The 16383-nt window shown below is 51.0% G+C and overlaps 2 protein-coding genes across 2 annotated transcripts in view; one reads left to right on the top strand and one right to left on the bottom strand.

Moving 5' to 3' along the window:
* Positions 1-3598: 3598 nt before the first annotated feature.
* Positions 3599-6044, top strand: LOC308039718 (16 kDa beta-galactoside-binding lectin; the record flags this gene model as incomplete). Its single annotated transcript, XM_080343321.1, has 4 exons — positions 3599-3607; positions 5044-5123; positions 5237-5408; positions 5901-6044. 4 exons carry the CDS (start codon positions 3599-3601, stop codon positions 6042-6044), a joined length of 405 nt encoding a protein of 134 aa, XP_080199447.1.
* Positions 6045-15917: 9873 nt separating this feature from the next.
* The window catches only part of SHROOM3 (shroom family member 3), a gene marked incomplete at both ends in the record, with an annotated part of 118584 nt that continues 118118 nt past the window's right edge, over positions 15918-16383 (bottom strand). The window contains one exon of the mRNA XM_080343723.1: positions 15918-16274. Coding sequence (XP_080199849.1) covers positions 15918-16274 — 357 coding nt within the window. The remainder of the gene's footprint in view (positions 16275-16383) is intronic.

Raw genomic sequence — 16383 nt, 5'->3', positions numbered from 1 at the left:
TGAAATGTAAGCTTTAGTTCACACTGGAGAAGCAAGAGGAGTATTTCTTCTTGTCATTTAGCAGTATAATCCTTGCAGTAGTGAATATGAATTGGCGCAGTTTTCTTCCCTCTCTGGCCAGCCTAAGTGATTTGGGTATGTGCGTCCCCACTGGTGCAATGACTGAAGCAGTGGCGCCCCCCCAGGAGGCACGTGTATCATAGTGGAGAAGAAAGCTACTACTATGCCTTTAGCAAGAACTGGGACTTCTTTTTTAGCTACAACAATGAATAACCTTGGATATGTAGCATCAACAGCTACCGGGGTGTGTGGGTTCAATGCAAGAAAAGCCAGGCGCAGATCGGGAGGAGCCAGCAGTGCTGGTCTCGGCACCCCACGTCACGCAGGATAGAGCACATCCCTCATTCCTGAGCCATCCCGCAGCAGAGGTGTGTGCTCAGCCCTTCCAAAACCAGGGTAAGCCGTATCTAATGACAGGAGTGATCAGCTGGGGTTATGACTTGCTAAGGGCTAGGGTGTGTTTTCTCTTGTGGAAGAGTAAACAGAATCATAATGAGCATGCTCATTATTAAATTGGCATTTACAATTTTCAAAAGCAAATCCAGGGCATTTCTAGGAACTGTTATAGGAAAATGAGACTGGCCAGCTGTCTGGTTTCAGTGTGTGCAAATGATGAATCAAGAGTTTGGGCTGGGGATCTGGTGCTGAGCAGGGCCCATGTCCTCAAGCAAGAATGCTGGGTGCTGGGAGGGCACCCCTAATTTTCCTCACAGGGGAAAATTGCTGTGGGCGTCACCCTCCGGATGAGCAGGAGATGACTCTTCCCTCCCTGCCTCTGCCAGAGCTGCCCGGTGGGTGCAACACTTCCCTGAAAGCATGTCAGAGAGCAGTAACGCCTGGAAATGGGAACAGGTACACTGGGTGCACCCCAGCCCCTCTCTCTCAGAGCCTGTACATATTGCAGTCCGCTGCTACGAGCCAGAATAACCCCACTTGGGCTCTTCTGCTTTCTGGCTCTTGCCCAGGGTTTCGTCTCAGAGCATCACCTGCTGGTTCCGGCTGCAAAAGCAGTTTGCATAGCGCAGCATCTCTCTTTCTGCCCCCCAGGCCACAAAGCACATCCTAATCCCCTGCATGTTGTGAGCTTTATGATTTTCCTTAGGCACCAAACTCCCATCCCAGAAAGCGGAGGGTGTTGGGGCTGAGCCCCTTCTCTGCGAGCAATGCACGGTGTCCTCTCCCTCAGGTTGTGTGGAGGGTCTGGGGTCACCCTTGATGGGATGGGGCTGGGCGGTGTGACCCCGCTTTGCAGCTTGTCTCCCTCTACAAACCCTCTGAAAGGGAAGGAAATCCACTTTTTCCCAGTGGATGCTGCAAAAGGGAAGACGTTCTTTCTGCTGCCCCTCCACCATTACTTTATTGCCCAGGAAAAATGGAGGAGGGGTGGGCACCTCAGCATTGTGGTCCAAGAATAAACACTTTACGGATTTCACAGTGTGTAAGGCCAGGAGTGCTTTAAATTAGGGCAAAACCAAAGGGTTTGTTGCTAAACCAACTAGGCTGCCAGGGCAGAGCACTCAAGGAAAATAAACAGTACAGTCCTCACCTATTATTAGAAGGGTATTTCCCTGTCTGAAGGAAAGGGTCAGAGGAGGACACTTCAGGCCAGAAAAGCAGCTCACAAGAAACGCGTGTTTCAGAAGGCGACTCAGATGGCCAATGCTATGGCACTGTGCAGCCCCAGTGTCACAAGTGCCCTCAGCAGCAGCTCTGGCTCCAGAAACACCGCAGCACTGAAAGGAGGAGAAAAGTCTCCGGGGATTTTGCATAGCTGAATGGAAAACAAATACCAAAACTCAACCGACCAAGCAGAATTTGCTCAACCCCTCACACGTGGCAGCAAGCAGAACAAATGCACGGTAATTCAGGCACACAGAAAGCAGGCGCCCAAAGCCCGTCTGTAACACGTGATCCCAGCCAACATCACACCAGGGACTGGGGCAAACTTAAGGTGGAATTATTTGGGCTTTCTCCAAACTGTCCATGGACGGCCCTGCTCTCCATGGTGTTTGCTGCCTGAACCAAGTTTGCTGCTGTAGTTCACCCCTGACTCCAGCACAGCTCCTGCGTACACACAGGACAGCCGGCAAACTACTTGGAAGCGAGACCACGCGTGGGGTTTCCCCTACAGCACTTTCAGTCAGCGTTTTGCCCTCTTTTGTACACCCTGGTCACAGGGCTCCAATGCAGGCTTGTGACTTTCTAGTTCAAACGCAGCTCAGCTTTAATTCACCCAGAGTCATACGGGATGCTGGTATGTCTCATGAGTGCTCCGAAATAGGTGTGAGGGATATCAGGGGCAAAAGATGGAGTCAGGATGCCATTGGATTATCAGTGGAAATGCTCTAATAAAGCTCCAGCAGCCTCCTGTGTGGCAGCCTGGTTCCTTTTGCTACTCAGCCATAAATTCCTGAGCTGTTTCTTAAGCTGCCTGGTGCAGCCCTTCCAAAAGTTAGCTGCAGATATGTGTCTCACAGGCTAGTCATGGCCTAGCCAATGAGTACCACACTGCATTTATACAGCAGCTCTGACTTAAGTTTCACAAGTGGGATTGTGAAACTGAGTGTCATTAATGTCACCTCATGTGTGAGGGAAACTGAGGCACAGCAGCCTCAAGACCCTGCTAAAGCAAATCCAAAGCTACAGGTGGCACCCAGCTGACCCAGCCACACAGACACACAAAGCAGCACGGCTGCTCCCAGCCTCACCTCCCTGCGCTGCAAAGGTCCTCGGGGCGCTGATGCTGTGCAATTTTAAGAGACACAGCAAAGGGGAAAAGCGGGCGTTGGGAAAGCAGCCTCCTTTCTCGCGGGCTGCACTCAGCCCTGCCTGCCTGGCCTCCTTCTCCGCTAACAAAGCATTTCTCTTTTCCCTCTGGAGTCTTTTGCAACTGGAATGGAACCAGTGAATTCATGCTACTTTTCAAAAACTGCAGCATGAATTCTCACACTTAGTAGTGCCCCATGCAAGCAGCCTCACCTTTCCAGAACTTTTGGTATAGAATATAACAATCTTGGATTTTATTTAACTGTGAAAAGTGACTATTTGTACTGAGGGGCTCCTGTCAGCCCAGGCTCCTCGCAGGCACGGGGCTGGGAGGACGCGTACGCACATATTCTCAGGGGCTGCCACTCTGCAGCAGTAACGTGAGGACTTGAACTGTGATTTTAGACAGGGATCACTTAACAAAAAGCAGCCACCCCCCTGCAGGCACAGAGCCACACTCGAGCCCCTGGGCTAAGGGCCAACATACACCACACAGCAGCTAGAACAGCTTGCAGTAAGGACTGCAAGGATCACGCAGAAGCAAACAACCACTAGCTTTTAAAATCGTACACATCCTGCCTGCAAAGAACAATATCGACAGAGCTCTCCCACTTTAAATGGCTGTCAAAGCTCCAGCCCCGAACAGCTGCAACTGATCCCTTTCTTCACCTCCCCCCATCATGTGATGGTCCTGCCCAAGCGATTTAAGCCGTGGGAGTGCCTGTGGAGCCTGGTCTGGGGGTGTTCTGCCTGGTGGGCTGGTGGCTGCAGCATGGAGCAAGTGAGTGCCAATTGCAAGCCGTGCTGGTGCGGCAAGCAGGGCCAGGGTTTGGTTTGTGTGGGTTTTGGGCTCGGTGCCAGAGGTAGGAGGAGGAAGATTAGCTGAGAGGAAATGCTATAATGATACATGGCTGTGGGAGGAATACTTGGGGCTGACCAGCAGTTTTTCTTCTCTAGCGTGTTATCTAAGTGGCGAAGCTGTTTTAATGCATGTTTATATCTTTGAGTACTCTAAAGGCTTGAGGTCATTTGCAACTCTACAGTTTGAATACCCTTTGTACTGTCGTGGGTTTTTTTCTTGGTATTTTCTTTCTGGAAAAAAGCCTTTTGGGTACGGGGCTGGGCCATGTCATGGTGCAAGAACAGAGGAAAGCTGGCTGGCAGTCGATTCTGACCCTCCCCTAGCTCTCCCCTCTCAAAAGCTCTCCCTGGGCACGGAGGCTGTGTTGCAGCCTTTGCTCCAGCACTGCGCTAGAAATAGAGACAGACGGCAGCATTAGGCCTGTGACAATAAGCAGTTTAGCAACTGGGGGAAATCTGACCTTAGCAGTTGCAGTGGGCAGAGCAGACGTGAGGACAAGCAGCGTTGGGGCTGGGTGACAGTTCTAGGGCTGCTCTGCGCTCCAGAGCAGCTGGCAGCTCCTGGCCATGGGCCTGCATAAGCCAGGCAAGGAGAAATAGCCCTAGTAAACAATATGACTGATTTTCAGTTAGCCTCCCTGCCGTATCTGGCATGTGCAGCTCAGCATCATTGCACCTGGGTCTGGAGCACAGACAGCAAAGCCTGATTTGAGTTATGCCCGACCTGACTGAACAGTGTCTTCCTCTTAGCTGAGAGAAATGAGTGATGTTAAGTGATGTTTTGGGGGTATGTGGCTGGGGGAGTGAATAACCTGGCTATGAGGAAAAGAACAAGCCCTCTTTGAAGTGGGAGCTTCCCAAGGGGTGTTGGTTCTGCTTTACTGGGTTGTAGCCAGCAGTGGGCTTCACTGACCCCTCTTTCTCTGTGTTGGATGCTCCAAGTCAAGACAGCACACTTCTTTTGGTGGCCTCTGTTGCTTGGAGACCTACCTAGTATCAGGAAAACTGCCTAACTAACATTAATCCTGTGCTAATGGCTCTGGAGGCTGCTGACTTGCAGATGCAAGCTTGCTTGTAAAGACGTCTTTATCAGCAGTGTGTAAATTGGAGCCTATATCCTGCCCTTGTTAAACTGGCTTCAACTACCTCCTTGTCAGCTTATGCTGTTTAGTGGGGTGATGGCTGTGAACTAGGGGTCCCTGCAGGGGCTGAGAGAGACACCTGGCCTGATGCAGCCCTTCCTCTAGCACTGAACTGCAAATACCTTTGCGTTTGCCAGAGCGGGTTTGTGCCTTGGCCCAAGCAGGGCTGGTAGGCTTGCCTTGGGAGAGACTAATGCCTGTGCTTTGCCTGCAGGGACTGGTTGTTACTCAGCTGGACGTCCAGCCTGGAGAGTGCATCAAAGTCAAAGGGAAGATCCTGTCTGATGCCAAAGGGTGAGTGAGGAGGTGGTGAATTGAGCCTGAGCTCCTGGGTGCAGCTTGTCAGCATTGGGTAGCTGGAGCTGCTGTGCAAGTACCACCTTTGCACCACCTTTCTGTCTCCCCAGGTTTGCTGTGAACGTAGGGAAGGACAGCAGCAACCTCATGCTGCACTTCAACCCTCGCTTCGACTGCCACGGGGATGTCAACACCATCGTGTGCAACTCAAAGGAGGATGGTGTGTGGGGCGAGGAGGACAGGAAGGCAGACTTTCCCTTCCAGCACGGTGACAAGACTGAGGTGAGGCTCCAGGGGTGCGTGCAAGGGCCTGGCACAGAGCGCTGATGGGCTAACAGCTCTTAGTGCTGCCATCTTCCTCTGTGGTGGAGGACAGGCAGGCATGGAAAGGGGAATAATAAGGGAAGAACCTCACAGCTGAAGCCAAACAACCGTCCAGACCTGCTTTGCGCAAGTCAATGCCCAACAGCTCAGGTAAATTAAGTGCTCATCTCTGGCCTTCCTTTATAAGCCATGCAGTTAAGAACAATTAGAACACTGAGCTGAGATTCAGACTCAATCTGTCTCATCCCTTCATGGTGGAAGCCTGGAGCTGACCTTGGGCAGAGCAAACAAGTTTCCTCCCCTCCATGCCTCTGGGCGGCTGAGCTAGTGGGCATGGCTTAGGAACCTGCAGCCACCTCATCCGTCCTGCACCCAGGCTGGCGGGAGTGGGGAGCGGGAGCAAGGCTTGGGAGCTGTGATGTTAGCCTTCCTTCTTGTGGCTCTCTACAGATCTGCATCTCTTTCAATGAACTGGAGGCAACAGTGAAGCTGCCTGAGGTGGAGTTCCAGTTCCCCAATCGCCTGGGCATGGAGAAAATCGAATACCTGGCTGTGGAGGGTGACTTTAAAGTCAAAGCTATTAAGTTCCACTAACAGCTATAGCATGGTTTGGTTTGTTTTCTCTCCCTCCTGCATACCGAAATAAATGCAAACTTGCAATGGCTTCCTCTGCTGTTTCCTGCTCTAATCTGCTTGCTCCCGTGTGTGCCACAGGGTGGGCAGTGGGAAGGGCTACTGATCCATCTTTGTGCCTATATACACTGTGGCCTTGCAGCTGGTACAGAGTGAGACCACGTGCCAGGCCAAGCATGATTTATTGCCAATACAGCTACCTTTGCAGTAGCTGCTCCCTTGACCTTTTTTGCTGCAGCAAGTGGTCTCTGGGCTGTTGGGTTTGTAAGTTCTGGGACTAGTCCCAGCCAGGCTGCTGTGCCAGAGATGCTCACACACATCTGTTGGGCATGACTTGTGCCATCTCTGGCCAGGGAGTGCTGCTCGCCTGTCCTTGCTGGGGATGGGGGACTGACTGGGGACAGAGCATGGCTTGTGCTCTCGCCAATAGCTTTGCTTTCCAAGGATGTGCTCAGCAGTTGGGTGCATTGCAGGCTGGTGCTAGTGTAATTAAGGCATAGAGAAGAGCAGGCAACTCCATTTGCCAGGTGAAAAGACATGGAATGAAAGGTGAATTCTGGAGTCAAGCCTGACAGAGGTCTTGAGAAGACCCAGGCTGTCCCTGCTGCTTTGTCTTGACACTGACAGAGACCCAGTGTCATGTTGTACCCTGAAGTCAGTGCCTTGGTGATATGGCAGCTGTGGGTGACAAGCCATCTAGCAGCCTGTGGGGCAGTGTCTGCAGCACTTGACTGCTAAGCTCTAGGTGCAGCCTATATCGAGTGGTACCCCTGCACTAGTTGTAGTTAAGACAGACTTAAAGAAAAAAAAAAAAAAAAAAGAGCTGAGTAAATGGTCTATTCTGCCTACAACCTCCTTGCTCCGCTCATGCTATGCCTTGGAGCATGTCTGTACTGCTGTTCCCCAGATGCCTGCTAGCTGTGCCCACCTAAGATGGCTTGAGTGGGGACTACTGCAGTGTTTGAGGACTGATGACAGGTGGGGGAGAGCGGGGCAGGTGGTCCGGGGTGGGGGGCTGGCTCTGTGGCTGCCTAAGCTGCAACAGTCCTGCCCCAGGGCAGCTCAGCTGGCAAGAGACTGTACTGGTGGGAGGTCTGGCCTTAGCCGAAAGCTGCTCAAGTGGGGGAATTAGGCTCCTGTTGGCTAACCTCTCGCAGCAGGGCTGTGGTAGACCAGTGCTGCATTTTCTGCTATTTTGAGCAGCTGAGCAGTTCAGCCAGTTGTGTGGGTGGGGACAAGAGCACTCTGCAGAATATTTCAGCCATTTGAAGGCTGTGTATGGGGAGGCTGAGAGGCTACAAGCCTGTTCCCTTCGAGCCAGCACAAGTGGTGCATGGCAGTAACACCGTCCAGATGTGTACTGCAGTAGCTGTCCCAGAGCTGGGCACCCCATGAGCGATGGGGGATTGGCTTTGGAGCATGGACCCTACTGCTTTACTGATGTCCTCTAACCTGTGATAACCCGTGCTGTGGGGGCTGCCTTGCAGCTCTGCCACAGCTCTTCCTCTTTTACTCTAGAGCTGATGCAGCTTGTGATAGCAAGGTCTTGGTTGCAAAGAAGCAGGAGGCTTTCTGGGCACCTGCTCCTCCGGGGAGCACCACCAGGCTCTGCTGCCGTGTCACAAGTTCAGCAAAGTTTCCACTCGGTATGTGCTGGGTGGGTGGGAAGGGCTGCTGTACCCGGCTGCTGCACCCAGCTGCTGCGTGGGGTAGCACAAAGATAGCAGGACCATCTCATTTCACACTGACAGGGGCACACACAATGCTGCTTAGAATTCCTGTCCCACATCTATTGCATTATTTATAGGATAGGATGGATTTACCGTGTAAAGCATGAGACAAGCCTTGCTTATGCTTTCCCTTGTCAAATAATCTTAAGAATTTTTTGGAAGGCTCTTTCCAAAAGGGATGGATTAGGGAGAAGAGGATGGCTTTTGGTCTTGTTCCCCACTCTATCCCTGTGTGAATACCTGGCTGAGGGTACACAGAAGTGCACAAGTTCTTTGAAAGTACAAGGAATTCCTGTTGCAGAAGGACAAGGGAGCTTAGAGCAGCTCCTCTGCCCTCACTGTTGCTGGCTGCCCTGAGGAGATGAAGTGTATGTCTGTCAGCACTAATGAATCTAACTGATCTCATTTTTATCTGTTAAGATGGCAATGCTGACTTCTAGGTACATTAGCCACAAGTGTTCCTGACCACTATGCTCAGGGTACGAATAGTGCCTTCATGGGGGCTGCCCTCACCTTCTGCTCTACACAACAGTTAATTAGGCTTATCCTGCTTTCTAACACTGGCAGCTACCACTAAGAAGACCACAAACCAGGAGAAAGGGTAGGAAGGAAGCAAGCCTTTGCCAGTGCTTCCTGCCTTTTGAGTTTTGTTCTCCCATGTCCCAGAGCTATAATTACTCCTATTCCTCCAAGTAACACGGGTAAACAGGCAGAGTAAATGCAAAGTGCCCTGGATTGATGACAAGTCTCTTCTGCTGGAGTGCTCAGGAAAGCAAGAATGCTACGCCCTGCGAAAGGCAGGGGGTCACAGCAAAAGCAAAAGCACAGCTTGTCCTTGCGAATACTCTCCTGCAAGTGCACGGTGAACTTCACTTGTCGGTGTCTTGGGGAGGACCCTGAGCTCTGAGCAGGGCACTGAGCTCTGCTCTTGCTTTGGGGAGGAGCAGAAAGCACCACAGCAAGCCTGAGGGTGGTAGTTTTATCTTTCAGTCCAGCAACACATGCAAAGAGAAGAGCAGAGTTTACAGGGAGAGCTGGCCCTTGGCTGCCTGAGCACTGGGAGCACGGGGAGGGTGGGGAAACAGCACCGACCCCTGTTGAGGTGGGTGTTTTTGCTGAATCCTCCGAGTTTCCTAATCCCAGCTTGCCCTCTATCCCTGGCTGTTCACCAGGAACCAAAGCTGTACCGCCTGCCTACCTTACAGCATGAGGGGCAGGGAAAAGGGGACAGCATAAACCTCGGGGAACAGCTGTGAGTCTTTGTGTTTTAATGTGAACACAAATTAAGTATTAAGTAACCTTGTGTCTCAGAAGAGGAGAACAAATATCCAATTGCAGAAGAGATTAGTTTGGAAATGGTAGATGTGGCTGAGGAATGAAAATCTCATGCAGGACCTAAAAGAGTACTGGTGGCTAAGAGAAACCAGCTGCTTTGTATTCTCCAAAAGATAACTTTTCCCTGAGCAGTTGGCGTTAACTTCACCTGACAGAAATAGGCCATCCGAGTGACTCTGCGGCTCCACAAACATGTGACCCTGTTCAGCACAGCCCGAAAGACAGTTGCAGGGCACTGTGCACACAGAAACCGCACATGGTGCCAGTACGTGTGGGGTGTGCGAGGCGAGCGCTGGGGAGGTGATGGGACAGCCAGTTTGGGGGCCTTGGGATGCCAGCTGGGTCACTCCCCTCCGGAACTGACAAGCAAAAAGGTGCAAGGCAATTCTGACCAAACAACAGAGGTACGAAATTAACCGACATCTGCTGTAGGAAATGACAAGGTGACCAGCAGCCAGCTCTGCAAGTGTGCTGACTGTTTGTCCTTTCTTTGTCTCACCTCCTGCTCCCTCAGCCCCAGTTTCACCATTTACAAGCCAAAGGGAACTTGTGTCTCTCACTTTCAAGAAGTCAGCCCTACCCCTAAGCTGCGTTACCTGCTAACAGGCTCCCGTGTGGTGCGGAGCATGCGATACTTTAACCACCTAATTCCCCTTTCTTGTAGCATGGAGCAGGCTTTAAGCACACAATTCCCCATCCCGTAACATGGCGGAGGCTTTAACCACACAATTCCCCATCCCGTAACATGGCAGAGGTTTTAACCACACAATTCCCCATCCCGTAGCATGGCAGAGGTTTTAACCACACAATTCCCCATCCCGTAGCATGGCAGAGGTTTTAACCACACAATTCCCCATCCCGTAGCATGGCAGAGGTTTTAACCACACAATTCCCCATCCCGTAGCATAGTGGAGACTTTAACCACACAATTCCCTGTCCCATAACATGGCGGAGGCTTTAACCACACAATTCCCCATCCCATAGCGTGGTGGAGACTTTAACCACACAATTCCTCATCCTGTAACATGGCGGAGGTTTTAACCACACAATTCCCCATCCTGTAACATGGCGGAGGCTTTAACCACACAATTCCCCATCCTGTAACATGGCGGAGGCTTTAACCACACAATTCCCCATCCCGTAACATGGTGGAGGCTTTAACCACACAATTCCCCATCCTGTAACATGGCGGAGGCTTTAACCACACAATTCCCTGTCCCGTAACATGGCAGAGGCTTTAACCACACAATTCCCCATCCTGTAACATGGCGGAGGCTTTAACCACACAATTCCCTGTCCCGTAACATGGCAGAGGCTTTAACCACACGATTCCCCATCCCGCAGCATGGCGGAGGCTGGATGCCGCTGGTGTGGGTCCCAGGGGCGGGGGGCAGATGCTGCCACACGAGCGGGGACGCCGCTGTCCCCGCGTGCCATGCCGAGAGCCTGGACACAGGCGGCCTCACAGCCCCTCAGGTGGGGCCCGCCCTCCGAGGACACCCCTTGGCAAACTGACCCCTCACAGTGCCCGCTTTCCAACAAATTAGGACTTTTTCCTCCTCAACCCCCACAGGGCTGCTCCACATCAGGTGCAAGCAGGCAAAAAATATATAAAAATCTGTATGTACTCACCTTTTCTCTGCAGACTTCAGGCTGAGGTGTGCGTCCTCCTGCAGGGCATTGTTTGTGGGCTCCTGCCGGCCGCCCCCAGCCCAGCTGTCCCTCATTAGCCTCGCTTGCCCACAGATGCTAATTGTTAGCAAGCCTTGCTATCATTTTTGGAGGTTTTGGTGGGGGATGGTGCTAGGGGAGCGTCCCCGGTGTCCCCTTTGCTGCCGCCTGCAGCAGCGTGTGGCGGTTGGTGGGGGTCTCGCTGCCCCCTTTGTGAGGTAAAATGGTGCCCACAGCAACACCCGCCAAGAGAAACTTGTGAGAGACGCGTTCTCCTGCCAGCCCCCCCGATGGCTTCTCACTTTCAAATGCCATCCTCCCTGAGCTTGCCCAGATCAATTCTTTTTTTCCAAATCACAATCTTACTTGAGCTTGGTAAAACAATCTGTGCAAAAATAAGCTGTTTCCTCAGTATCTGCCCCACTGCAGAGCAGGGCTGGTGCTGCGCCAGCGTTGTCTCAGACTGTAAATCAGAGAATAAAAGCTGCCTGGCTCACATTTACCAAGTTTTCTTCAGGGTGTAGAGTAAAATGAGCACGTTTTCCTAATCCCAAGTCCCAGTCCAAGCAGAGCCACGTTACCACCCTCGTGAGCCCCGCTGAGCGCCGAGCTGGCTGGCTCCAGGTCCCCGACATCTTGCAACAGGCCACGGGACAGCAGATGTTTGCAGAGATTTTGGCACTAACCAAAGCGCTGCACCACGGCCACAGCTACAGCTGGAGAGGTTGTCTCACTGCATGCACATAGGCAACAGCATGAGCTGCCCGTGTGTAAGCATCTGGCAAGGGCCCTCTGGGCTCCTCAACACCCTGAACTCAGCTGGTTTCTGCAGTTCGTACTGAGAGAGACAGAGGATTCTGGCTGACCTGGGCAGGAAAGGACCGTCTGTTAGACTGACACCACTCTGGCCACATAAACACGTTCAGTCACACCACATCAACAATGTTTGTTCAGTAACACGTTGCTAGAAAAACCCTGTAATACATGAGAGGTGTACAACGCTTAATTTATGTGCAGAGGCACGAGCAGCGGTCCTGTAGGAACACAGCCAAACCATAATGCCAATGTATATCCCCTCTAGAAGAGAAATAAAGGAAGAAACAGCTCTCAAACGAATGAAGCCCAGCTGTAAACAGTGGCTTCATGGATGGCTGAATGAGGCACGGAGAAACCTGGGTACCAGGTCCCTAGATATGCCCCTAGTTTGCTCAGATGATTTAAAGCACGGGCTCTTCTATGAAAGCTTGTTCTGTTTCCCATTTTGCAAATAACAAGGCACTGCTCACGTTATATTCAGGATTTGTGGAGTGAGTATGAAATGCTATCCAGTTAGGTTTGCTTGCTTCTCCTAATTACCAGTCTAAATGACCACGACAGAGGCTGAGTTGTAGAGATGATGGATCGGGCCTGACACATGAGCTGTTTTGGTGCTCTATGTTTGACCGACTTTATAGGTAATCTTCCCAAAAGAGCTTGTGTGCAAACTTCAGCCAACAGACATGTAAACACTGTTCACTAGATTCAGTCTTGAGGAAAGCATCTGATGTGCATTCCTTGTGACTGTCAACTGCCCCCGGGCTCTGATTAAAAAAAAGCAAACTGTAGGTCAAATGACTCTGTTTTCACCGAGCTTTCATCACATGGCACGGCATGGCCGCGCAGGATGTAGGCGCAGCATGCTGTCAAAGGCACGTGAGGACTTAGAGCTAGGTTTAGAAGACCTGCTCCGCTACCCCGTGCAGCAGACGACACCACGGTGCCCCCGGCCTCGCTGTCCCCCGCGCCGGGGGCTGTGGCAGCAGCGCAGGCTGCTCCGTCACCAGCCCCAGGAGAGCGCGCCCCGGGTCTCCGTGCCGAGGCTGCCGCTGAGCAGGAGGCTGTGCAACAACACTGATCCACAGCTGCTCTTCCTGAGGGCTCCTCAGAAACCGGCTGCAAATTGGAGATAAGGATTTAGGGAATGCTGACTCAGGAAAAAATGATGTCTCGCTCTCTTCCCCATGGCTTTTCTGGCTGGCCCCAAAACCAAACGGCAGTTGGCACTGGGTAAACTGGGATTTTCCCCAGCAAGCGAGGTATTAACTGAGAGTGAGAATGGACAGTGTAGGGAAGGCAGATAACACAGTAACATCCTTGAGGCGCAGAGGTGTGCACCCTGAGCCAGAAAGGCACAGGACAGAAGTGAGTGTGTAACACACTGTAATGCATAGTCCCTGCTGCAGTTCCCAGGGGAAGTGCCCTGGGCGGTGGGACACAAAACACGCTGATTTTGGGGAGGGGGTAGCAATGAAAACCATATTTGCTGTGTCTAGATTACTGCTTTTCTCTACAGGTTCACATCTAAAAATCTAATTTAGCCCAACCCAAAACCTAGATTTGTCTCAGTAAGTTTACAAGGACTAAACAATAACTAAACTTCTGGCCATGGCACTCCTGTCCCATGAAATCATGTCATCGCTCTGAGAGGTGAGGTTCCATTATACTCTAGTTTAAAAAACACGAGGGAAAAGCAATGGGGGATAAGGAGCAATGAATAAGTTGCCCTTTTTGCCAAAGGCACTGGGTACCAGGTCCCTAGATATGCCCCTAGTTTGCTCAGATGAACATCAGCTGGCTTGGCCAATGTTCAGTTACCTTTAAATACATGTCAAGATGTGCTTCTACCAAACTCAGTGAAACTTGCAGTCAGGGGAGCAATTTTTGAACAAAGTTGTGCAAAGACTGTTTCCCTCACGATAAACTTACCAGCGCTTACCACAGAAATGTGCACTTTAACTTATTTTTCACCCGAAGATCTAAGCTGTCATAAAACTGTAAGTGACTGTGACTTGGCTCATGGTGTGCACCGCGGGAGCAGAGCGGGGCTCGCCATCCACCTCCAAACCCGCGGGACCGCAGGGCCGCGCCGAACAGCCGCCTTTCCCGTGAACGATCACGATCTTAACCTCAAACTTTTTAGCTGGAAACCCAACAAAAGACACTGTTTTCCGTGCTATTTAGTGAAGCCTCATACAGCAGCGCCGCACGGCTGGCGGGCTGCCCAAGGCTTGGAAACCATGACCTGCAGCGCAAGGGCTGCCCGATGTGCCAGGGCTGGCTGATCTGTTTGGGAAGTGCGGCACAGAAGGGTGGCTGTAAAAAATCTCACCCAAAACTTTTAAATCGGAAAAACTAAACTGAAGTACTGTGGAGGATTTGTTTTTCGGACACATTAAATGTTTTGATTGGCTTGAAGCAGCTCCCCCCACTGCTTTTCTGGAAACTCTCCTCAAACAAATAGTTATTCTTGAACGACCCCAAAAATGTTGTTCCCTCCAGTTTTGTTTTTGATTTAGCTATGAAGGCATAAAATCAGTTCCCCTGGTAAGGGTTCTCATGAGATGCTGTGTGAGACTGAACAGCACTGAAGCTCAGAAGCAATGAAAAGGATATGTTTGCTGTAATTGGCTTGCTGCTTTGAAAAGCATTAAAAACTAGGTAGATTTTATTTTAGGTATTGGAGAATTGATGCTTGATATGACAGAAGGACACTGGCATTTTCTTTCATCTGCCAAGCTGCCTGTGGAAGAGCCTTGAAAAAGCCAAGGGGGGTTTAAAAGCAGCACTGAAAGCAATGAACGTTGTGACTGTCAGTCACATGCTGGAGCTGAAATTCAAAAGGAATGAACTTAAAAACTACATGACTAAAATCTCTGCTCTGGTCCAGGTGGCAAGACAGGATGGGACAGTGTAACGGCGATACCAGAGGAGAGATGAGCCCAGTTCGGCTCACCAGCCACCGCGGTAACCCGGTCGTGCTGCCTCCAGGTGCTGTGCTTGAGCAGCAACGCAGCTGCTTCCAGAGGAAAAGGTGTTCTGTAACGAAAAAAGGAGGCTTTGCTGCCGGCACACTGGCAGCACTCCTCCAGCACTCGGTAACTTGACACAGCAAAGTTCATTTGGGCAAATTTAGTTACTCCAGGCTGGCTTGGCTAGGAAACAATCCAACAGTCTTTAGAGCAGCTCTTGCCTAACCAGGGCATACGCAACTATTGTTACATGTGCATGATTTCTGTGGGTAGGAAGAGAACACCATGTGCCAAGTGAATGCGTCTTCTGGCTTGTAAAATAATTTCTGATGCAATGGGTTCTGAAAAAGGAGGTATTGCTGTATGTCCTAGTGTACATCACCCTTCCACCAAACCAGCCTACAAATAATGTCACCAGAGATCCCTCTCACGTCTCACGGGAACGCATTCCAGCTGCAGCAGTAACACAGACGGGGAGTTGGATTATTTAAAACCGACTCCCCTGTGAGTCCAGACCTGAGCTCGTTACTTCACGCTGACCTGGACCTCCCAGAGGCAGCTTCTCACAGGAGCATCTTTACACTCCAGAAGCACTGGATCACAAGATCCAGAAGAGGACAAACTGCATTTTCCTGGTTAAAAATCCTTCCCAAGGCCACTTAATGGTGCGTGTGTTCAAACGGGTTGAAACTTCTTCTGGTAGCCCTTTATTATATTAAAAAACAAGAACAACAACATCAACAAAAGCACGAAGAGATGTTCCAAGCTACTGCATGACTATCTTTGGGGTTCCCTCTTTTTGTTAAGGTTTGCACAAAATACAAATTAAATGTCTTTTCTACATAGAGAACAAAGTAAAATCAAGTACCTGATTAGAGTATGTACAAAACTTACACATTCCGTCTTTTCTTTAAAAAATATAGATATCAATAATGTTCGGTAGAATGGGTTGGTTTTATTTTTAAGGCTTCATTCTTTTAGATCCTTCATTATTTAATGTGGTGCCAGGTAGGCAGGAAAGGGAGGGAAGAGAAGAGGTCATGTGTTTTATTACAGGTCATGTGTTTATTTCTCGTGAGACTCTTCCTCATCTCTGGCAGGAGGAGACTTGTGTCCACATTGATTTAAGTTTCCAGGAAGCAAAGGTGTAAGGAAAGGAAAATAAAACATTTATTATTGCTACTTTTTTTTTCCTTCATTAAAATCTCGTTTTCAACCTGTTCATTGTCATTGCAGAGAACCACCTGCCCAGGACTTGGGTGAAACGGACTCGAGCAGGAGGACGCGACCCAGGGTCCACCTGGGGATGGTCAGAGCGAGGAGGCGGCGGGAGGTGTTCTACCCCCGGCCCCGGCGGAGGTAGCAAGTGCTGCAGCCAGGGCAGCTGCTGCTGTCGCATCCCTGGGCGTGAAGTCCGTGGGGAGGCTTTCCATCAGGCACTTGAGCTGCTCCTGACCCAGTTTGATTTTATCGTCCAGCTCTCGCTGCTCTATGAGGAGCGCGGACTTCATCTTGACAAAGTGCTGGTAATCCTGGAGCTGTTCCTCGGAGAAGTAGTTGCCCAGGATCTCCAAGACCACGCGCTCTCGACGGTCAAGGTTTTCCTTGAGCTCCCGGGCGTCCTCGTGCTGGCCAGCCAGCAGTTTCCTCTTCTCGTTCAGCGAACTCTGCACACACCAGAGAGAGTGCTTCAGTATCAGCAGCACCAAGCTCACCGCCCCCTTCTCATCCCCCCGGCGCCACGTCTGCCACCTCTGGGGAGCTGGGACGGCTTCT

This window comes from Nesoenas mayeri (genome assembly GCF_963082525.1).
Source record: "Nesoenas mayeri genome assembly, chromosome: 4".
In the NCBI taxonomy this organism is placed as follows: domain Eukaryota; kingdom Metazoa; phylum Chordata; class Aves; order Columbiformes; family Columbidae; genus Nesoenas; species Nesoenas mayeri.
This window is presented reverse-complemented; position numbering and strand designations above follow the sequence as displayed.